The 25,256-nt window shown below is 35.9% G+C and overlaps 1 protein-coding gene across 2 annotated transcripts; it reads right to left on the minus strand.

Moving 5' to 3' along the window:
• Window positions 1-888: 888 nt before the first annotated feature.
• On the minus strand, window positions 889-24,970 carry LOC120772097 (SHC-transforming protein 1). 2 transcript variants are annotated; one of them, XM_040100503.1, is made up of 7 exons: window positions 24,166-24,970; window positions 6,354-6,586; window positions 5,319-5,389; window positions 2,399-2,630; window positions 2,108-2,259; window positions 1,653-2,044; window positions 889-1,572 (listed from the first exon to the last, which is right to left on the minus strand). In XM_040100503.1, exons 2-7 carry the CDS (start codon window positions 6,453-6,455, stop codon window positions 1,118-1,120), a joined length of 1,404 nt encoding a protein of 467 aa, XP_039956437.1. In that variant the 5' UTR covers window positions 6,456-6,586; window positions 24,166-24,970; the 3' UTR covers window positions 889-1,117. The 2 variants fall into 2 exon arrangements, with proteins under 2 accessions (XP_039956437.1, XP_039956438.1); XM_040100504.1 differs by having other exon boundaries at window positions 24,162-24,970.
• Between the last annotated feature and the right edge of the window lie 286 nt (window positions 24,971-25,256).

The raw sequence follows: 25,256 nt of genomic DNA on the forward strand, positions 1-25,256 counted from the left end.
GTCAGTTTGTATGACAGCTATATGCTATAGTGGTCCGATTTTGAAAAATTTATTCGGAGATGGTAGCGCTGCCTTAGAAAAAAATCTGTGTTGAATTTCGTGCAGGTAACTTGTAAAATAAAAAAGTTTTCCATACAAAAACTGCATTTAGGTCGGTCAGTTTGTATGACAGCTATATGCTATAGTAGACCGATCTGAGCAATATGTTCGCAGATTGTACCCTTGTCTTAAAAAATAATCTATACCAAATTACGTGAAGATATCTTGCCAAATAAAAAAGTTTTCTATACAAAATTTTTTATTTGGGTCGGTCAGTTTGTATGACAGCTATATGCTATAATGGTGCGATTTGAAAAATTTGCGCGGAGATGGTAGCGCTGCCTTATAAAACAATTTATGACAAATTTCGTGCAGATAACTTGTAAAATAAAAAAGTTTTCCATACAAGAACTTCATTCGGATCGTTCAGTTTGTATGACAGCTAGCTATAGTGATCCGATATCGACAATTCCAGCAAATGAGCAGCTTAAATTATATAAATAAAAGCTAAAATTTCAGATCGATATCCCAAAAACTATATATGTGACCTGGTCTACGGAAAGGGGGCTTAGATGTCAAAAAATGACATAAAAAATGAGATAACGAGTTTATGTTGTTTATTTTTAACAGCTGTTTCCCAGAAAACTAGTTTTCGCACGTTAGCTCCCTTTTCGTAGACCAGGTCACATATAGCAACGACCATGGCTTAAGCGAGTCAATGAAAAGTTTATATAAATAAAAATAAATAAATTGAAAGAAGAAATAGAAATTTATTTTTTTTTTTATAATAAAATACCAACAAATGTGCGTTTAATATATGAAAAGTAAAATGATAAAAATAACAACCAAAAATACAACTGAAAGCATTTAGTAAAAACATAAAAAAAATATTTTCAAAATTTACGAAAACTATGCGCATAACACTACACATGCAAAATACATTCTGATACAGACACTTTTTCACGTTTTGTCCACGTTGCGTGCAACTTAAAACTAACTACTTACTAACTACTATGTATGTACTCGTACTTAATCAATAAGAATCTCAACATTTTCTACAGGCTCACGTGGGGGTTCATCAAGAATTCACAACTGAACGCGCATGGTGTGCATGTGGCTGTTGTTGTTGTTGCTGTGTGTGATGATGATGATGCGCTGCAATTGCTGTTTGTGCTTGTTGTTGCTGCACGGCCGTTTGCCGTAACACGGGATTGCGTAATACCAATTCGGAATCTTCGGAAATGATCGGCAAAGCATTAGCCCAATGATAGTTTATCAAATGGCTAATACTGTCGAAAATGCGATCCTTTGTGCGCACCACGCCTTCCGGGTCGATTAGCAACAGATGTTTGGGTGTTTTCACCTCCAAACCGGTAAGCACGTATTGACCATGTTTACCCTGTGACTCGCGTACGAGAAAATCACCATCGTTTTCGAGCATACCCTCGGCAATTTGGCGACTGATGCCCGCATGGAACCACAGTTCGGTGTTGAGTTGTGAGCGCTGCACTTCGGCGGACAGCGAAAAGGGTTCTATGTGAAGAAGAAGTATGTATTAGTGGTCTAGTGTTCAGTTTGGTTAGTGTGTTGGGGACTTGTTGTGGTTTACTCACGCATATCGAAGACGTCACGCACGAGTGCTTGCGGTTGCGCACAAGCGCCCTCTGTATCGGCCATTGGGTCGAAGTTGCTGAGATTCATTTTGGTCGTGGTCTGATCCGGCGGTGGACTATTTAGGTCGATGAGATTGCTGCTGAGACGATCGCGTGGTTTCTTCAAATTCAGCTGGCCCACTTGGTGTTGAGGTAATTGTGTTTGTTGCTGCTGCTGCTGTTGTAGTTGCTGTTGTTGCTGCTGCTGTTGATGTTGCAGCAGCAATTGCTTTTGTAATTCCGGTGGCAGATCGTTCTCGCTCAGCAAGTCCGGCGGTAATTTGTCCGGCAAGTCATTGTAGTAGTCCTTGATATTCTCCGCCGGCGTGTTGAGGTTCAAAACAGCTTGGCTTCTGTGAGTAATGCCAGAATTTATTAAATGGAACAGGCTATGCTTAAATCTACTTTCTACTCACTTCAAGTGCTTGATTGCATTAAAGCGCAACATGAACGCTTTGCCGATTGTCAATATTAAGTCTTCGCTCTGTCCGCCGATGCACTCGAGCACGTAGCAGGCGCGCCACTCGTCCTCATTCTTGGCGATGTACGCCAGAAAGTCCAAAGTGTCCTGTGAATAGCAAACACAAATAGTATCTAACAACAAAAGCAATAATCAGCGCCGGCACGCATACCCATCACAGCATGAGCTCGTTGCAAGCATTCAAATTAAGTGCAAATAAGTGTATGGTATGTGAACGGTTGCTTACCGAATCGCCGCCGGATGCAAAGGATATGTGTGGCATATTGTGACTGGCTATGCGTTGGCCCGTCTCGGCGTTCACCAAATCCAGCGCACGACTTGACACGTTGATGATGACGTTTGTGCCGGCATTCTGCATGTGCGGCCGATCCGAGATGTAGTGCAGTATCTTCTTGTCCACACGCCGCTTGCCGGCCGATTTGAGGCCAGCCGCTGCACAGACACGATTGATGCATTCTCTGTGTTGTTTGGAATGGAAATTTATTTGAATTTCTTTCGTTTATTAAGGCTTTATTAAAAATAATGTGAAGATGGCCTAAAAAATTCTAATAATTAGAGCGGTGCTTTGTTTTTTATTGATGAAGATATCCTAGGAACTCAATATATGAGAAGCTATTCATTGTCCAAACGGGATCTATAAAACAAGGGAAGCGAATTTTCCCAGATACTTTTATGGTATATGGAAGCTTCAGACATACCAGAACACTGTACTCCGGACTATAACCGGATGCCTCTTCATGTCTCCTATCGAACATCTGAACAGTGAGGCCTGTATGCTCCCAGTTAAGAAGCATAATGAACTCCTCTCCAAGCAGTGTCTGCGGGGGTGTTTTCGTACAAACCATCCCAACAGTCATCTGTTTGAAGCGGAACGGCCTTCTAGGAGTATAAAGAAGACCTTCCTCAGCTACGTCGACGACATAAAATAATACATCAACCAGTCTTCGGATTCAACTAACTTCAGACATGCTCTGACCTCCATTCACAGTGCAGCCATAAACACTGTCCCCGACTCCCTCTCAGTGAGTGGCGTACTTGGGGTCCAACCACCACCAATTGCAGACGACGAACACGAGTTGGGCGAGAACCTAGAGTGACCCTTGCGCAGCTTCGTTCTGGTTAAACTCCTACTTATCCAGAATCGGCCCCGAAATACCAAATATATTTCCAGCATGCAACAAGTCCCCGCATGACTCGAACTACCTCTTTGACCGTCCAGTTAAACGTACTCATATGTCACCCCTCTTCCTATGGTACGTCCCTTTCGATGCAGCACGTTGCTCTAAGGTTGGATGATCTCGATGATCTAAGTCTAAGTTCCCGTGCTGATGGCTGAATGGTCAGTGTGCGGCAACTGATCGCGAAAGATCCCCTCGGACAAGGTCGTAGGTATTAAATGCCTGCTCAACGCTCTGCGGACGAGTGACCAACCCCTTCCGGATGACTCGTGAGAATTTCAATAAACACAACTAACAAATACAAAAACATAAACAATAACAATTACATACACCTTGATGACCAGATGATGATGATTGACAGGGATAACGTCAGAGAACAAGACTCCGACGAGGACAAACACAAACACCTTGATGACCAACGCTTTGACAGGTACATATAACGTCAAAGTACAAGACTCTAGACCCCACAACCGAGTCCGACGAAGATACTCTACTCCGTTCCCATGACATTCAGGTCTAAATAACCGAAACGAACTCGAATTTTTAATCGGCCAAGGATTGTCATCTCGGTGCCATTCCTCGAAATTACTTCAGGAATGTTTTCAGCCGTTACAACAACAAGACATCCTCCTCGTCTACAGACCGAATGTAACGCAGCGGTACCAAACAAAGTACCCTAAACACAAATGTGGGATCATCCACCACCAAAGTATTCTTAAGTACCAACAAAAGTACACTGGAAAATCCGCATAAAAAAGGAAGAAATCCTTGAATCAAGTGAACGAATGGCGGTACCAAAAGGTAGTCTTTATAAAGAGTGTCCCAAAATTAACGCAAGATTGGAATCAAATACAGTCCTAAAGTTCTAAAGGTCCCAAGATTAACGCAGATTTGCCAAGGATCAGGCTGCGGGCACCTTAGTTGACGAAGAAGACATAAAACGCCAAAAGCAGAGAAAGAATATGAAAGTTTCCTGAAAAGGAAACAATCAGAGCCTCATGTCGAAACTCGCAGGCAGTCAGGTTCCCAGAAATGAAATGGCTCACAGAATGAAGCGACGGGAACTTTGCCCAAAGAACGCAAACCGAGCACCGTACAGCAGAGATGGGTAGAAATCGACGTCATATTCTCGAGTTCAGTTTTATGCTATGTACCATAGATACTCTTAATCTAATCAATGAGTTATACATTTACTAAGATTTAGTTAGATCGGTCACTTTCGGTAGCTCCAGCGGGTCTCCATCCGGTGTTTGACTCCTCGGAAACACCGGATTAGTTCTTTGTAGTCCTAAAATTGATTGAGACCCGCCAAGGATATCTAAAAAAGGCCTCGCCACCATATACCTAATATAAAGATTTTCGATCTTCCAGTTGACTTTATACCGGTTATATCGGCAAATGTGTGTGTTATTTTAATACAATTGTGTTTTTCTAATAACGGTACTTAGAATGGATAAAGTTGGGTGAAAGCTGGTCCTAGATTCCGTATAACTAACGGCCTTATGCACCTGAAGGTACTTCTCTGGTTTTAATCCTTGCAAGAGCATGAAATGCTTGGTTATACTTAGCTCTTTCTTACTTGTTTTTTATTTTTATAACTATACTTTGGTATAAATTACCGCTGTGACTCTATTCAAGCTTATGGCAAGTTCAATGTAGTCGGAAAATCTTCTTATCCGACTTAATTTCCCTTTTCTTTCATGTAATATCCGCTTTCGTCGGAAATATGCGCCTTGCCATATCGTTTTACCTTACCTTCCTGCCGCGAAACTTGCACCAGCGCCACACTAGCTTAGGTCGTCAAGTGCAGCGACCATAAAATACAAATCCTTACCCACTAAATCCCGCTTATACTTTAAAGCAAACACACAAGATCCACGCTAACCACAAATTTGTATGGCTGCCCGTCGAGCTACTATTTACATATACTATATCCAAATAGGAATAAGTATCTAAGTGTGTACTCACCGCGCAACTTTGGTTCTCGTTTCGAAGTTCAGCAATTTCATTGAAGTTTTCACCTCCACGCAGCCGGTGTACTGAAAGGAGAAAAAAGAAAACGAAAATAGTGAAAAAGTGAGTGCTTCTGCTGGTGGATTGCGGTTAGAACGCCGACTGCAAATACTACCGAGTCAGTCAAACAGAAAAAGAAGATACAAGCAGGTGGCAAAGAGGTGAGGTGGTGCAGCGAACGCATTCACGCGCTGTAGAACATATGTCTGTCGGAATGAATTGGAGCTTGAGAAGCAGGTGGGCAACAAGTACGCGTCAAAATGCAACGCAAGGAAAACAAAAGACATTTTACTACGCGCATAAAACGAAATTAAATAAAAAGAAAAAAGTAACCACCGACGACGGTGTAGAAAGGTGGGTAAGTGCTTCAGCGCAAAGCTGAATGAACGTGCACAGAAAGGGCAGCAGCGAGCGGCGAGCGTAGGAAATGAACGACGACGACATTGGCATTGGCGCTGGTAGATGCCAATAGCAAAAAAAAAGGGGGAAAAAAAAACAAAAACCATAGTGGAGTGCTTCAGAACAGCTGTAAACCAGTAGCGTGTGAGTTAAGCAGCCAACGGAAGCAGCGGAAGTAAGGCAGCAAATGCGGTGCTGCGAAAGAAGGAAGTGACTCTTGAAAATATGAAAAGTATGCTTGTAGCCGAGAAGTACGAGTGTACGCCAACAACAGCATCCTTCAGCATATGCCTGGCGACCAACGTGCATTGAACTCTGGGTAAACAATACAAAACGCTCGCATAATAGTACACGCAGCGTCGCCAAGGAGGAAGCAGGAAATGCATAAAGCAAATGCCGCAATGCGCTGCAATTCATGTTCTGCTACCAAACAGAACCAACCAAACCAACCAAAAGGTTGCTTGTCGACAGGATGCCGTTGGCTGTTGTGATTATGCGCTCGGCTCAATGGCGACAGGAAGACGCAGCAGCGGCGCGCTATGCCAACAGCTCAAATATACAATGCCGCACATCGTGTACTTTGATACTCACCCGCACATTGAAGGAGACGCCCTGCTCCATGATCAGCTCATCGGGATAAGCGCAACCTTCGTTGGCAACGCCTCCATTGGCCTCACAGCCATTGCGTGGCATTTTGCCGTCCTTTAAAGTGGAAAATTCCGACTGCTTCGTGAATTTATAATATTCAGTTGATTTTACGGCAGAAATTCACATTTATTGTGCGCATGCGCTTTTCGTTATTGTAGTCGAATCGTCGCTGGAATCTGCAAGAGAAAAAAAAGCTGTGAAAACGTTGCCAATTAACATTTAATTAATTAATTAAAGAAATGGATGGATGTATATAGATACATATTTGCTTTTATCACAATGCTGAAGCGAAAAACGCTCCAAAGAACCCTTTGTGGAATAACGTTGAAAGCTGAAAGTTTGTTGGTAGAACAATGCGGTGCGTAAAGCAGTTCAGATACATATAATAGACCTCTGCGAATAACAGACAGTTTGACGTGGTGGAGAGGCTTAAGTCGCATTGCATTTCGGTTGCTCCACACCGGGATGAGTGGTACTGTATAGCATTGCTGTTGTCGTTGTCGCAAGACAGAAAATTTTTCTGAAGTAATTGCGAGGAATGATGCCGAATTGACAGCCTTTGGTCGGTTAAAAATTCGGATCTGTTACGGCTACTTAGATCCGACTGTCGTGGGAACGTGTATAGTACTCCTTATGCGGGTTGCTAAAGGCTGCATGCTGGCGAAGACCAAAAACTATCATCTCCTAATTCAAGGTGTTATGCAACTACTCTGCTCATTGTACGATTTACAGCCAGGGGGTTAATTCGACTTTATTCGAACGGAGTCTTCCCAATTCCGGGATGCTCTGGGAATTAACGTTGACCTTACCGTTTCATGGGGCTCTGGCTCAACAGACCTTTATATTCTCCTTTGAAAATAGAGTCCAGGCAACTCATGTTAATTAGCATAGGTTGTAAGATGTCTTAAATCACTAGTTATGGATTTGGAAAATGGAAGCTTCTTTGCGGAATATACCGCATTTTTGCAGAAAGACCTTCCCCTTTCAATTATTTCCAACCTAAACTTAATTCGTGCAATTTGCACATGATAAAGAAAAAAGCTGATGAGGTCCATCAGCGTCTGACATGTAAGATATGAAGGCCAAGGATATAACTTTTGGGTAATTTGACAATACTAACATACAAAAATTTACTCTCTTCTCCTAAACTAAAACTTCGACTTCCAAAGCGGACTTTGGATTTTACAGTAGACGAAGTTCTTATTACACTTCATATGGTGCGAAGTCGCCAGAGTTTGTTACTGCTTTGCTACCGTAAAGGTATAAACTTCGATGAAGAAGTCTCGTATAAGAAAAGAAGCTGCAATTCTTTATAATAGATATACAAATAATACATATATTCACAGCTACCTAGACAGATATTAAATGCCTTTATTTATATATATTTAGGTTATTTTATCAAAAACACCAACCTACGAGTGGTACAATGCATTTAAAAGCGGTCGAGAGATCGTTCAAGACATGCTTCGTTCTGAACGACCGTCGATCTCTTCAATTGATGAAAATATTAAAAAAGTGAAGAATGTGGTGTTTGAAAATCGTCAGGCAAGTGTTAGAGAGATGGCAAGAGAGCTCGACATCTCTCATGAGTCGGTTCGAATGATTTTGCTGGATATTTTGGCTATGAAACGCGTTCTTGCTCGACTCGAATTTTTTTCAAAAAGAGTACCGTAAACAGCTCCCTTTGAACACGCTTGATCGAGCGAATTCCGATCTTACATTGGAGAGCATTATAGTTACCGATGAGATATGAGCTTGTGAGATTGGCATGCAAAAAAGTCCACAAACATTGGAATGAAGGGAAAAAACGAGCCGAAACCAAAAAATTATGCCAAAGCCGCTCAAAAATCGAGGTGATGTTTATGGTTTCTTTCGATATTTATGGTTTGTTGCATCATAAATTTGTTCAGGAGGGACAGATAGTCATTAAGTTCTTCTATTTAGCCGTATTGAGGCTTTTGATCGATAATACAACATCGCATCGAACCAAGATTGTGACCGAATTGAAAGCCAAAAGTGCAATGAATACCATCGATCAATCACCGTGTTTACTAGATTTGGCTCAGGTGAGTTTTTCTTGTTCCTCAAACTGAAATTGGCGCCCCGTTGAGCCCGTTTTTAGTCCATCGAAGAGATAAGAAGGAGCTGAAAACGATCACCAAAAGTGTTTATATTGAATATATAAAAATAAAGCACCGTATGTTTATTGACAACAATTTTCCGCTTTAAATACGCATTAGAATTAGCATTAGAATTTTCCAGTATTTTTTTCTACAATTTCCATTATTCTAATTACTAATGCAGAATTCAGATGGCATCAATGATAGTTAATTCTGCATAATACTCGGAAAATAATATCCGCGCGGAATAATAAATTAATTTATAATTATTGCCACGGTTGGTATGTTCCAGCGAAAGGGTGTGTTTTGGTGGGTTTAAAGAGCGTGGACAAATGTAATGTAAAGTGAGAGCTGTCAGCGCACGGCTGAGGGCAACTGATTACTATAATGGTTGTTATGGTTGGCCAGCCGACCGTCAGTTGGAAACTCAAGCCGACATTGGCAAACAACAAACATGCACAGACAATCGGGAGGTTGATGTGCGTCAACAAATGTAACCAAATCCAGCCAAAGGTAAAGGATTAGAAAGATAAACAACAAACAGAGTTGGCTAACCATTTTAACATTAATTACTGCATAATTAAGTAATTAGATATAAATAAACGACGAGAATATAGTACCATATTACCAAATATACTTACATATATGTACTATATACATATACATATGTATTACAAAAGCGGTCAACAATGGACGAAGTTGGTGAATGGTGCCTCCATTTGTAGGCCGGAAAAACAAACACAGAAATGAATGAAAGCAATGTAGACAATAGCTGTACAATAGCTAAATGCGCTGACTAGGCGTCAGAGAATGCTCGCCCTCAACTCTGGACAGCGCGCACAAACAATGCAAAAACAGCGTTTAAAAGCAAAAGTAAAGAAAAAATGCAGGACTTTCGCGTTAATTACAGCACCAACCCTAAGGTTGAGGATTTAAATTTTTAATTTTCCACAGCGCCGCCGGCAATTACTCATCATCGAGTTGGCGCTGTTGAAATGCTGCGAGTTGTGCTAGTGCTCATTGGAATTTCCTTGAAAAGATATATGGATATACATATAATATACTATATAAATATGTAAATGCATAGTATATATGTATGTACGTATGTATGTGCATTTATATTCATCCATGAAATAAAATACTGTTTTCTTCATAATTTGAAACGTGTACGATAAAATAATTATATATGTTGTAAAACTTTGAATTTCCCAAAAAATGTACCTTAGGGATATTTTTCCAAATTGAAAAATCATATAGTTGAAAGCTTTGTAAAGTGAAAATAATTGTTATTACTGCGAAAGCAGACGAGAACAAAATTTCCCACAAAAATAACACGTAAAAAATATATTTTTTCCATAAATATTGAACTGCTTAAGAAATAAAACACGAATTCTTGTGAAACTTTAAATTCCCAAAAAATTTCCCTTAGGGATATTTTTCCAAATCAAAAATTCGTTGAGTTAAAAGCTATGTAAAGTGAAAAAATTATTAGCATTACGAAAGCAGACGAGAACAAAATTTCCTACATATGTAAATACCATGTAAAAAAATAATTTTTTCATTAAATTTTGAACTGTTTAAGAAACAAGACACGAATTCTTGCAAAACTTTAAATTTCCCAAAAAATTTCCTTTAGGGATATTTTTCCAAATCGTAAACTCGTATATGTAGTTAAAAGCTTTGTAAAGTGAACAAAATTGTTAGTACTACGAAAACGAAACTACTATAAATAAACCACTACTACACAATATGCCTCAAACCCAAACTTAAAAGTAATCAAGTAACAGTTCACATACATATGTATGTACATATGTATGTAGCCATAAAATAATAATTTTAAACAAAAAATAAAACTGGGAACATATGATACTCACGCTTACACATACATACATACATACTATTCCCTTATTTTCATATTTTCAACTTTAATTGAAGTCAACAGTATTGTTTTTGTTATCATTTTTGCCGGCGGCGCGGTCATTTCATTGAGCAGCACTCATATATGATCAAAAAAAAACAACAACAATAATAAAAATTTTGTATTTTTTTTTGGGTGGGGGCACAATGCGGTGTCATCACTCAGCCATCTATTTACATTTACATATATACAATATTTATGTACATACATACATACATATTTACATATAAGAGTATGTGTGCTATTTATTACTATTTTTATTTTTTATAGCAACTTTTATGCCATTGCAACAACAAAGTGCCGATAGAATGATGCATCGTTCTTTGTGTGTGAAGCGCTGCGTAATCGCCCTCAATTAAGTGGTGTGTTGTTGGTACCAAAGTACGAGGTCAATTTGATAAGTGCGGCAGTGGATCGTAGAAAAACAATATCAGCAACGAAAATTTGGACTTACGAAAGTTTATGCGCGACCAAAGTTATTTTGGAAGTATAAAATATATTCTGTAAAAAAAATAGCCAGTATTGAGTGACCACTCAGGTGATATACCATTAAAATGTTGGTAGTTCCAATACAAACAAGTTTTTTGTGTCCGCAATACATATAAATACATGTTCGAAATGCTAACCTTGACCGGAAATACTTTCATGCTGTAAATTTAGGTTAAAAATAAATACTTTAAGCAGGTGTCACCGCATTAAGCTCATAAGGAATAATTTACTTCGCACTATTGTGTCGCTAATTAATCGGAATTGAAATGACGAATTGGTAAGGGCTTCCCTCAGCACTTTCTATAATGCATGCATATACATATACATACATATGTACATACGTACATACAAGTATATACCTTTTGATACATTGAACGTCGCGCTTAATCATATTAAGCAAATAAAAAAGTCATTATTCATCCGATCGCCTTTGCATAGCAGTCCAACTGCAAAATTTTTTAAAAATATCGGCTTGTCGGCCTTTTGTGAGTCAATGCACGATTCTCTCATCACGTTTCTGCAAAACTCATTACAACTGACGCGCTTAAATTCGTTACATATAGTATATAGTATATGTATAATATGTAAGTGAGAAGCAAAATCTGTTGCGCTAATTAAAATGGGTGCAAAACCCGCAAATGACAATTTTCAAGGCGATCGATTCATGTCTCAACTGGTTTAACATTGTCATAATTCTGTCAAATCTAACATACAATATTATATTAGGCGAGGATAAGTTATATGGCTGATCGTAAGAGAGGATCGCACTTAGACCGATCAGTCCTTTGTGAAGCCAGATATATGACTTCAATAATAAATGTCAACAAATCCTTTTGAACCCATCATAAGTCAGCCGAGGCTCTTAATTTCTATTCTCGGCACTCAGCCGGATGCCTAAAGGTGGGGGATTCTAGCTACTTTAGATTTGACCTCACAAATGCGGTACAATCAAAAAGAAAGTATTAAGTTGTCTCTACCATTTCGTCCTACAAGATCAGAACGATTCTCGGTCGTAAGCAGAACTGAATCGTTTTTTCTATTCCTTCAAATTACTTTAGTAATTTTTTGTACCACTCCAACAACAACAATAAAAACTGGTATCTCGGAAGATTTTGAATATTACCGTGTGGACACCTATGTGTTATAACCCTTTTAATTAGGGAAAGCTTAACTTTATGTGTTATAACCCCAACAATTAAACAAAGCTTAACCTTGCTGTGGACTCGCTGGTGCTCTTACGACTTACTTTGCGCCAGAAGCGTCTTCCATTCGCAAAGGTATTAAGAGTTGCTCAGCGCTTACCAAGCTTTCGTCAGGCCCAGCTGTCCAATAGTGATCCGCAAGAGGCCAGCGCAGCTCCGACTAATTCCTTCTCCAACGACAGTGAGGCTGAGGCTGTCCTTCCTTTTTTACTCATCAGCTTTGCGGTTCCGTTGTGAGCGATACCCAAACAAGTCGGATTGAGAAGTAATCCAATACTGTTGATTGAGCATTGCTTAATCCTGGACGTGCTTTGTTAGTCGATTCCGTCCAGAGTTAACTTGTCTCGATCACTCGGTCATTGAGTTCAAGGCAAGTATTGCCGCACTACTATAGGAGTGGAAAGTCACTTCCTCAAAGAAAGTTCGCTCTAAATCAGTGCATCAGCTGCTACATGTAAAATGCCACAATAATCAGGAAGTCTCAAGCTGGTATTGATGGATAGTTTCGGAGACCTCCATCAACTTTCAATCCTTGAACCATCCGTGAAGAAGCTCACAGCCCCTCTACTCCAAATGTATTCTTTCTACCCACATCTACCTCGCAAGTATGATGGCGAGTATTAGACAATAAATATGTGTTCACTAATTCTCTCTCCTCTTCTGTTTATAACTCCGAGAAGAGTTGATGTGTGAAATGTATTAAAACAAGCGCTTTTGTCAGTTGGGCAGCTAATGCTTTATTTGATCGATTTTCTATTTGAAAAAAGGAACTCTACTTGGATCACACGTTATTGTGTTATGCGATCCAATGAATTGCTACCACGGAGAGGATGGTGATGAAACACTGATATCGTTTAATTTCAAATATTTTTCTGAGCTGTTAACCGGACCGAACCGGAATAAAACGGATTAAAGTACTAGAGCATTAAGCAACTCGAGATAACCTTTGAAACTATTATGAAATTTAAAAGATCATATGAACTTTTTGTCTCCCTCGACCAACATGGCAATGAGTAAAAATATTTCTGTTGTTAAATATCGTCACCAAAAGTGCAAAATAACATAACATCGCTTTTCATAAGTTTACAGGCGAAGGAAAACGATATAATAGAAACCACTCATATTTAAACAAAATTGAGTTTTGGTTATAAGATGGTTACACATTGGTTATCATACACTCATATTGAAAGAAGATTTGAGGTTTGGTTATAAAATGGTAATATATTGGTTACCATAAGGTTATAAAATGGTTACATATTGGTTATTTTGGCGGAAGCTGTTGCTGATACGTTGTTTTGCATTTAATGTGACGATATGTAGTTATAAGGGATAAAAATAGAAAGAAATATAGCTGACTCTATAAAACAAAACCCAAAGACCAAAAAAAAAAAAACTATCAATATGATAAAAATATTAATATTAATCATGCTGTCGCAAATTATATAAATAAATTCTCAGGAAGTTCAGCAGTCAAGAACTTATAATTACTTCCCACTGCAATTTTCATTCTAAAACTGAGCACAAAAACAATTGAATTGGCCAATAATTGCTTTACAATTAAATTTTCGCATAACTCTGTGGCAATAAAAAATTATAAATTAGGCAATAAATGAATTCACCGCAACAATATAACAACAAAAAGTGAGGTGCAAATGTCATGTGAGCAACAAAAATTACTTGGAAAGAGAAAATCAATAATCTTTTTCCAAGTATAAAATTATTTCATAACCAAAGCATTCAGTCACTCGCTTTAACGCCCACGCAATTTCGCCTAAACATAGCATATCATACCTAAACGATGGAGGAGGCATTTAGTACACCGCAAGGCACTGCTTGTAGCTGACAGTCATTTATTAATATCATAAATAGCCGGCGTGTCGGGGCTGATATTCTCACACACCCAGCCGGCAGCGGTCATCGCCCAAAGACAATCTTATGCTGCTGCACACTTTCTCATAATGCATACATGGCTTGTACTTGTATCGTCTTCATGTTGTGAACTTTTGCGGCGCTTTACTGCCAGCAACATACGCTATGTAGTATTATGATATGTCGAGGGTATGAGTCATGCGAAATCGTATATCTGTGTTGACAAAGCAGCAACAAACAATCGCTTTATCACGCCAATACCAAGAACATTGCAGTTAGAAGCACCAATTACACACACATTTGTATGTATGCGTGCTTCTACCCAGCTGGCAGTTGTCCGTAGGAGCACAAATTGTATTGTCACAGCGACAATTAATGTTGAGAAAATGAAGGTCGCCTTCGAAAAGAAGGCTGTCATGCCACTTTCTGTCTCTACAATGTGTGCTGTAGCATAGATAACTTTATTTAAGGAGTTATAGGGGTTTCCTCGAGCAAAAAACGCCCTATTTTCAGTCTTTATTTTTGTATAAAAAATTTAATATTTCATTCAAATCATTTAATAATCCAAAGATGCATATTTTACAAAGATATTGTGCAAATATCAAAGGTAAATATTCAAAATTCGGCCATTACGACGTCGTTTCCGGTAGTACCTCGGGGAAAAAAGTGTCTCCACACTGAGAGCAGTACTTTTGGTAGACATTTTTATAAAAAAAAATGCTAATTTTGTTAAAAAAAAATGCTAATTTTGTTAAAAACAAAGTGTAGAAAGTGGTGCCAGAAGTAAGCAACTTCACATCGACTGGGTGCTAGGCCACTAAGGCATCGCGGGCAATGAAATAGTGGACGAGATTGCCAAAAATGGTGTACGGCTAACACACGAAAAATTGATCCAACATTAGGAAACCCATGCAATGTCTATACGATGAACTGGTCAGAAGCATGGTAAAGAAAATCAAAACCCGACGGAACGAGCTACTTGAGTGCAAAACTGCAAAAGTCATGTGCAAAACGGTAGATCGGAAGTAAGTATCTAAGGTTCCCACGGTATGATACACTGGAGGAGATATCGATAGTGTTAAAATTCGCGTCAAGCGCTGGCAAGGATGACTACAACTCAGGGAGCTAGTAACTGAACTCTATCTGGTATCGCAAAGCTCTACGTGTGGTTCATTGACCACCCAAATTAACCTAATCAAACCTCTTACAGCTACCTGAAGACAGTATTGTACAGGGGCTTAGCTTGCACTTTTTGGCTTCAGGGTGGCTCCCAGAAACACCGAATGTTTTCAGAACCATATTAACAATTTTAAAAACATCAAGATTGGAGTAGTTTGGAGTCTACTCTCTCGAGTTGAAAGCTATGCGTATATGAGCCAAAGTATTCGTTGGTTTCTTTGTTGTTGTATAACAATACATATTATATTAAATTAAAGAAGCATCACTGATCGTCTTTATCATCTTATGGATCCAAGAAAACCAAGGCCTATCACATTTTAATAGAAGTGTCTTCGCCTTCTTTCGAGCTAGTTCGTTCGAAGAAGTCCTCGGTTTCGACTACATATTTCTTGGTCTCTGGCGTATACCAGTGAGGACTGCCTTGCGATCTAGGCAGTTTGGCAATGTGGGATCGTGAACTTTAGTCCCGTTATCCTCTGCAGTAGCCAGAGGAGCTGTTTATGGCTCATCTAAAATCGATGTGCAAGTTGTAACCCGATGAACAAGCGAAAGAAAATCTGTTTGATTTAGTTTTCAAAAACAACAAACGAATTACCGATGGACATTACTCTCGGTTCTCTACTTAAAGAACTCCGGTTCCTCCTAGAAACTTCTGTTATATACAATTAGAGCCCGTACTCTCTACCAAATTGGACAGAAAATTTTACCCAACAGCACAATGCTAGTATACTATAAGCATGCAAGTTTAATTGTATTGGTGCTGTTTGTACTGGAGGTCTTGTCAGTTTAATGACACCAAATAAATAATAGGAAAGTAAGCTATCAGCGACGTGAAAAAAGAGAGTAAAAATGTGCAAAACACAAATGCAATAAAAAATTATCGCAAAAGAGTGTGGAATGTTGTTGTAAGCCATAGGAACAAATTTTTGCAAAATTTCCTTATATAATTAACTGCCTAGCGGGTTGAGGGCTTGTGTTATATTTTGGAGTGTCTCAATATGAGTTAGTAAAAATTAACAGAAAAAAACGTTAACTACGGTCGCACCGAAACTATAATACCCTTCACAGGTGCATTTCTTATAGTTGAAAGGGTATAAAAATACATTTAACTTCATTTGGAACGATCACTTTGTATGGCAGCTATATGCTATAGTAGTCCGATCTGAACATTTTTCCTGGAGATTGTAGCGTTGCCTTAGAAAATAATCTTTGTCGAGTTTCATGCAGATATCTTGTCAAATAAAAATGTTTTCCATACAAGAACTTCATTTGGAACCATCACTTTGTTTGGCAGCTATATGCTATAGTAGTCCGATCTGAACATTTTTCCTGGAGATTGTAGCGTTGCCTTAGAAAATAATCTTTGTCGAGTTTCATGCAGATATCTTGTCAATAAAAATGTTTTCCATACAAGAACTTGATTTTGAACGATCACTTTGTATAGCAGCTATATGCTATAGTGGTCCGATCTGAACCTTTTTTTTCCTGGAGATTGTAGCGTTGACTTAGAAAATAATCTTTGTCGAGTTTCATGCAGATATCTTGTCAAATAAAAATGTTTTCCATACAAGAACATGATTTTGAACGATCGCTTTGTATAGCAGCTATATGCTATAGTGATCCGATACAGGTGATTCCAACAAATGAGCAGCTTATTGTGGAAAAAGGGATGTGTGCAAAATATTAGAACAATATGTTGAAAAATTTATGTTCCACGATGTCTCCTTCTGGGTGTTGCAAGCCTCGTGGCACACTTAATATGCGCTGTTCAGTGTATAAAAATGAGATCGATTTATAATCGTATATTACAAACGGAAGCGAGTTGACTGTCAATATAGTTTATAATTCTGTCTGAGTTGAAAATTACACCTTTCTCAATATGAAGACACATCTGTCTAGCGTAAGCGCCACATTTTCATGCAATCCATAAAAGGTATTGATAATAAATAGTGTTGAAAGGAGCACAGAGAATTTAAATTATCAATGAATATGCGATTGTTTACCGCCAACGACTTTATATTTACATATACTTGTACATACACGCACACATATGTACATATGCAAATTACTACAGAAATGCATAGCTGGCTTCCGTTGCTGACAGCGTCACATTCAAATGCGATCATTAAATTATCTTTTATGACTTTTGATAGCCACCTAATATTATTGGACATAAAATAGAAAAATACTATTTTGCAAATATTCTTATGGCACATCTCGCCATTGAAGCCTCAACAGCGGAAGGAAGTGATCAAAGTTTACGATTTTCTGAACATATACATATGTATATGTGCTTCCTGCGAACTGAGTCATGGGTTTGGGTCTGCAGAATTACGTAAACACACATACATATGTGCATGTGTATATACTTATTTATGTACATACATATGTCTATAATATATAGATAGATAGCTATAGTGAAGAGCTGTCTCGCATGTTGAAAACAACCATATTGAACGCGCGAGCTTATCAGTGTCAATTTGTCGCGAAAATATATGCCACTTGGATATTGGCACGAATTACGGAATAATATGACACGAAACAAAATTGACAGCTGCAATGCTGAAAAATACTTTGTATTGAGGATAAGCAAGCTTTAAGTAGTTGCATTAATTAACTTTTTATGGGTGGTGAGGTTAGTAGTGCGCAATTTGTATGGGGTGTGTAAGGTTTGAAGATATATGTACATACATACATAGTATGTAGAAACAAAATACGCGACTATATAGAAAATAGAAAATCAAAAGAATAAAAAAAGTTAAAAACTTAAATGAAAATATAAATTGAAAAAAATATAATTCTTAAAAATATCTAATATATTTGTATTAATAAACAAAAAAAAATATAAAACATTTAAAAATATGCGACTATATAAAAACATTAACCAAAAATTAAATAAAAATATAAAAAATAAAATGAAAATAAGAACTAAAAAAAAATAAAAATTATGGTTATTGAAAAAAATAAATGAAAAATAAACAAAAATTAAAAAAATATTCGACTACATACATATGTATGTATGTATGTATAAAAAAATATAAAATAATACAAAAATTAAAAAAAAAATAAATAAAAATATAAAAAATAAAATGAAAATAGACACTAAAAAAATATGACTATTAAAAAACAATTAATGAAAAATAATGTTTTTTTAAATAAACAAAATATTAAAAAATAGACAAAAAATATAAAATAACTGTAAAAATTTTAAAATATACGACAATAGAAAGAAACAGCGAAAAATAAAAATAAAAATTAATATAAAAAATATAAAAATTATAATTATTAAAATAAATTAAATATGAAAAAAGAACAAATAACTTTTATAAATAAAAAAACTAAAAAATCAACAATATATTGTATGTACATATGTATGTATATAAAAATAATTTGAAAAAAATTTAAAAAATTTTAAAATTAATAAAAAAAATATTTTAATATATAATATTAAATCAGTTAAATCAAGAAATCTTAAAAAATCTTTTCTTTACAATGCAAGTGCGCTACTTTTAAAATATTGCAGAAAAACATTGTTGCACAAAATATAAAAAAATTACAAAAAATATAGAAAAAATACAAAAGCAAAAGGAAAAAGGAAAAGAAAAAAATAAAAAAAAATCAAAAAAAAAAGTAAAAAAAAAAAATAAAAGATAAAAGAAAAAAAAAAAAAAAAAAAGAAAAAGAAAAGAAAATCAAAATAAAAATTAAAATAAAGATTATAATTATTTTAAAACATAAAATTAAAATCTAAAAAAATTAAAATTTAAAAATATAAATATTAAAAATTAATTATAAAATAAAATTATTTTTATAAATAAATATTAAAAAACAAATAAAAAAACAAATTTAAAAGTATTAAATTATAAAAACAATTAAAAACAAACATATTTTAATCTATATTATAAAATAAAATACTGAAACAAAGGGAAAAAATAATAAAATAAAAATGTAAAAAATAAAATGAAAATTATAATGAAAAAAACTATAAAAATTGAAAATAAAAAGTATAATTATTGAAAAAAATTAATAAAATTTAAAATATTTTAATAAAAAAAATAAAAAATAAAAGAAAATGTATAAAAAATTAAAATAAAGAACTTTAAAAACAAACATATTTTAGTATATAATATATGTATGTATATTTTACTCAAAATATTTTTTTTCATCAATATTAATAGCAATTGAACCTCATGTATTTAAACTTTTTCTACTTGTTACCTAAAACAAAAAACTCTGCAAAATTACTAGCCTTCACAACGCAAGTGCGAAACTTTTTAATATTATGAACAATGATGAAACAACAAAAACAGAAACAAAAATTTATCAACGAAACTGCGCGCAGCGGAAAAGCTTTTTTAGAACGGTAAAGGTAAACGTAAACAGTCGTTTGATTATCGTCATCGATTTGCGTTGCTGTAGCGTCCCTGAACCACATCCGCCCATCACTCGCGCATAAATATATACATACATACAAACATACAAACAAATATATGTTTGTATATTGAAAATGTACGCACACCGACGATCAATCAGCAGCTCACGCGCAGTAGCAATTACTTAAATGAGTGAGTGACGTTTGGAGCGGACGAATTGCGCAGAGGAAAAGAATATTTTATGAGCAGAGCTAAGTATTCCAAGAGACCCTGGGGCACTTAAAGTGGGTTTGTTTTCTAAAAAATTTTAATTTTTTTAAGTTAGAAAATATGTTTTGGGTTTTTTTGGATATGACGAAGTCGTATATCTCGTACAGCTCATCGTACCAGCGACTGCGGTATTTGCCGTTGCTAATGCGCAGAGGACCATACATCTTCCGCAGCACCTTTCTCTTGAAAAGTCGTAACGTCAACTCATCAGTTGTTGTTATCGTCCAAGCCTCTGCACCACATAGCAGGACGGGATGACGACTGACTTGTAGAGTTTTGTCTTTTTACGTCAAGAGAGGACTTTATTTCTCAATTGCCTACTCAGTCTGAAGTAGCACCTGTTGGCAAGAGTTATTGTGCGTTGGATTTCGACGCTGATATGTTGTTGGTGTTAATGCTGGTTCCAAGATAGAAGAAGTTATATACGACTTCGAATTTATGACTGTTAACAGTGACGAGTGAGCCAAGTCTCGAATGCAACGACTCCTTGTTTGATGACAGGATATATTTCGTCTTATCCTCATTCACTACCAAACCGATTTGCTTCGCTTCTTTGTCCTACCTGAGCAAATCAGAACTAACAGCGCAGTTGTTATGGCCACTGATATCGATGTCATCGGCGTACGCCAGTAGCTCTACAGCTAGAATGATTTTCTTGCGCAGTAGATTGAAGAAGTCACCTGGTAGGGAGTTGCCTTGTCTGAAACCTTTTTTGGCATCGAACGTCACTGAGAGGTCCTTCCCGATCCTGACAGAGCTTTTGGTATTTGAGATACCAAATGCAAGCATAGTAGCAAAGAGGCAACTCCTTTTACGGGTTGATTTTTCAGGCCTGTAGCCACACACAGCCATGAGGTCCAATCAGTTTGTTGACATCTGACCAATCAGCTTATTATCCGAAACTGCCTGAAGACAGATAAACCCAATTTTTAAGGTTAGCTAGAATTCTTCTTAGAGGTTTTGATCTCTCTAATCAATGGTGAATTTATTAGTTGCGTTGAGAAAGCAATTGAAAATGCTTCCTGTTTACAGTATTGCTATAAATATCCAATTTATTTGGTTTCCAAAGCCTTCAATTAAATTTTGACGCCTCGCTCAACTACTATCGTTGAGAGCATTGGCAGTGGCGAATGCATTTGAAAGCAATTAGTGGCAATTTTCTGGGCATTTATTATTGAATTAATTCAATTAACGATTCATTAAGAATTCTTTTGGCGGGAAATTATTAATAAACATAGAAATTAAATATGCTTTAAATGCGGACATAGTACATACATAAGATCTAATGAATATATATATGTACATATATATATACATACATACATATGTACATACATATATCTGTGGCATTTAGAGTACTCTGATCCACTCAATTGAGACTCGACGCAGTATTTTGTTTTCGCCAATACCTTAGAATTCGAAGCTTGGAATTACGTTGAAATATATGTACATATGTATGCATCTAGTTAGATAATATTCAAAACTTTCGACAATATATTGAAAATTAATGCTTTATTTGGTTGCAAAACTTATATAACTCTTACTTTTTTAGGCGCTTATTGCTAAAATTCGACTCATAGCAATCGTCGGAAATGAGAAATCGCACAAAAATTTGCAAAAAAAAGTGCCAAAGCTATTTGTCAATGCAAATTAAGTTGAAGACGGACAACATAAAAACAAAAAAGTGTTTTGAACACCAAAGGAAATCGAAGCGAATTCTTAGAAAGTTTGCACTAAGCAAAAGCCGAAGTTGTGCCTTTGGACACAAAATGCCGGTCAATCGACAAGCCACGGCGTTCGTTGACATCTGGCTTAAAAACATTAATTTACATGGAATCAGACACATAAATATATACAAACATACATATAAACAAACAATCATAGCATATATGTATGTACATATGTAAATGTGTTTATTTGGCGATTACTATCGCGCAATGGCCAATATCCGTTCGAGAGCTGAAGTCGGATACTCTAAATGAACATCCAAGAAAAAAATATATGTAAATAAAATATTATAAAACAAAAGGAGAAGATTTTACATATCTACATATGTATGTAGTCTCATGTAGTGTATGTTTTCGTACACAAATCTACCTATACACACATGTACATAGTATGTATGTATGTGTGTAGAATTACATATAAATATATTCAACTTGCATGTTAATCAGCGCACAGCAACAAAAATACTTGTGTTAGCGGTAGAAAATCACTTTATATGTACAAGGTATCCAGAGATGTATGTATCTAAGTTCTTATGTATGTATGTATGGGTACGTAAATAAATAAATCGTGATAAAATGTTGCGGCCCAAAGTCAGCATGTTAAAAGTTATAAAAGAACAGAAGAAATATAAATTGTATATTTTGCGAAGAGCGAATCTGCAAGACATCCCATAAATATTAAGATAAATTGTTGTTTTTTGTAAGCAAATTATTTTGAAGAGTTTATTGAATCTGTATTAAGTCAATTGTTGTTGCGGATTCTTGATAAATGCCAGCACACACAGCAGTTCGTATAATTTTTTCAATTTTTATTATTTAATACAAGGAAATCTTTTAAAAAGTTTAATCTTGGTGGGAGAGAGTGAGAGAAACGTTGGTATTACAATAATTCAATTAATAAATAATACAAAATAAAATACGTAAAAAAAATATTAATAGAATTAATGATTCTATTAATATATACTATTAATAAAAAACAATAGCAGTTCTATAACAATTTTATAATCATATAAAAATTTTGAGGTTAAGTAGCTTTTTACACACACTAATCTATTTCAGGCGCTCTTGTGGATTTATCACAGTTAGTCACAAATTTCTACTCTAACTATCTTTCATATATCTAGTATACGGACTCAAATTATGTTTCTGGTAAACTAAAGTTAGGTTATGTACTGTTATTTTTTACACACTGCCAAAAAACAAGAAAAAATGTTAACTTCGGCTACAAAGAAGCTATAATATCTTTTACAAGCGCATTTCTTATAGCATTAAAGGACATAGAAAGTTATATTTCTAGCAGCTACTGTACATACATACATGCATATGTATGTACATACATATGTACATACTTATGAATATGCTATGGTGCTTCGATTTGCACAAAATATTCGTAGATTGTAGAGCTGGCCTGGAAAAACAACTGTGCCAAATTTCGTGCAGATAACTTGTAAAACAAAAAAGATTTCCATCCTAGAGCTTGAGTTTTATTGATCAGTTTGTATGGCAGCAATATGCTATAGTGGTCCGATTTGAAAAATTTGTACGGAGGAGATTGTAGCGTTGCCTTAGAGAATAAACTGTGCCAAATTTCATGCAGATAACTTGTAAAACAAAAAGGTTTTCCATACAAAAACTTTAATTTGAACGGTCAGTTCATATGGTAGCTATATGCTATAGTGGTCTGATATCGGCGATTCCAAAAAATGAGTCGCATCTTGGCGAGAAAAGAACGTGTACTTAATTTCAGTTCGATAACTCAGAAATTAAAGGACTAATAAGCGTATATACAAAGGTACGGACAGGCGGTGGGTGCTAAATCGACTCAGCTTGACATGCTCTTGATACTTTGATTTTATAATTTAATAAAAGTTCCACTTCAGATTACTTTTTGTAATCTAATATTAAGAATAATTTGTGTACCTTTATTATAAACAAATATTTAAAAACTTTAACTGAGCTTGGAGCTGAGCACACGAAATATTGATGGAGCACAATATTAAAGCAGAAAGAACGCAAAGATAGCAAAATACAAATATAAATATGTACAAATGAAGATGCAAATAAGTTATACTCATTTTATGATATGTGTATGTATGTATATAAGTATGTGTAGTTGTATATACATGTTTTTGTTATATTTATACAGTGCAATAACGCACAGAGAGCCAGCAGACTGAGCAATAACAAATGATCTGAGTAAAAGTAATGTTGTTTACGGCTGCTGGGCGAGCTGTTTTTGCTGCTATTGTAGTTGTAGGAAGTTAATGTATTTGTCGGAATGTAAGTAAATGCCCGTACAACAAATAAAATGTGAGTGCAAAATCAAGGTAAACAAATTTATGGCTTAGTAAATTACTTTAAAAATTTAGTAAGCACTGTATTTTTGTTCAAAATTCACAGAAATATTAGTAACTATTGCCATTTTATATATCGCACAACACATATGAATACACACATGTAAATATATGTATGCATGTACTTACATGCAAATTTGTATTTATCTTTCTAATGATTTGCTGTTTATATACACCTTCGAAGTAACTACATTCCAACGAATAATTGTAATTCTATTTGCACAAGCATTAAATATCTTTCATAACTTACTTACACTTGCAATTGGTCAGCGGTCAGTGTTGGTGTTTTCCAAATATCTGTTGCCTGCTAAGCCTGCTTTACCACAAGAATCCGCACAATCGGCAGCGACGCCAAATTCCTTCACAATTCACTTACACAAAGCAAAGCGAAAAATTAATAACTCAAGACACAAGTCGCAATAATTTTTTATATACACGAATTTTTTATAATAATCACAAGCACTTAGCTCAATCTTTTCTTTTTTTGCCAATTTCTTGCACATTAATATCACATTTTTTAATAATTCGCTGCCATTATTTGCCACTGGACGCCATAACAAGCGAACGAGTGTGTCGGTACCTGCTTCTTATAAGTATCTATGTACATATGTATGTATGTACTGGCTAATAGCGCTGTGTTGCGCGTACAACAAATTAGTTTGGCTTGTTATTGTTTTTATTGGTAAACACTTGTACAACTTTGATTTAGTAACATTTACTCTACACAACGCCAGTATTTTAACCAATTAGTAATTTTTTTTTGTGTTAGTCTTACGCCGTTTTAATATTATGTCTCAATACAAATTGCTTTACAACAAAAAGAAATGTCCTCACAAGCAATGCACTACCAGAATTTAGTGGTGTGTTATTATCGCGTTACTTCAATCAACTGACAGGAAAAGTCAAAAACATACGGCAGGTTGCTCGTTAAACATCTGTCAGTGATGGTATACCGACGAGTACGAGTACATTTAGTGGTTGATTTGTTTAGTAGCGAGCAAATTTGAAACGCACAACATTGTGAATTTATCAAATTACGTTGAGTTGTAACTGCAGTTGTTATTTTTCAGTTTTTGTACGCTACTATAATTTCGGTAGCAATAACGCGTTAACTTTTTTATTTATATCTAGTTTTATTTATATTTGTAATACGCACACTTGCAGTTATCACCGCTTGCACAACAACAGCGAGTACTAGTATTGGTTAGCATTTCAGTAATGTTACTCGTTAGCTCTTCATTTAGTGGTTCATACTCGTTGAAGTGAGTAATGTAATGGCAGCTAAAGCAGTTTACTATATCCCAAGCGCTTGAAGAAAATATACGTATAGGTAGATATAGAAATT

Source organism: Bactrocera tryoni, chromosome 3 (assembly GCF_016617805.1).
Source record: "Bactrocera tryoni isolate S06 chromosome 3, CSIRO_BtryS06_freeze2, whole genome shotgun sequence".
Classification (NCBI taxonomy): Eukaryota; Metazoa; Arthropoda; class Insecta; order Diptera; family Tephritidae; genus Bactrocera; species Bactrocera tryoni.

What these genes read in the sequence shown, in the direction of transcription:
- LOC120772097 (XM_040100503.1), bottom strand. Translation starts at nt 6,455, where the DNA reads ATGCCACGCAATGGCTGTGAGGCCAATGGAGGCGTTGCCAACGAAGGT. An exon ending in TTGCATCCGGCGGCGATTCG is followed by an intron (nt 2,260 to 2,398) that starts GTAAGCAACCGT and finishes TGCTATTCACAG; the next exon opens with GACACTTTGGACTTTCTGGC. An exon ending in GCGTGACGTCTTCGATATGC is followed by an intron (nt 1,573 to 1,652) that starts GTGAGTAAACCA and finishes TTCTTCACATAG; the next exon opens with AACCCTTTTCGCTGTCCGCC.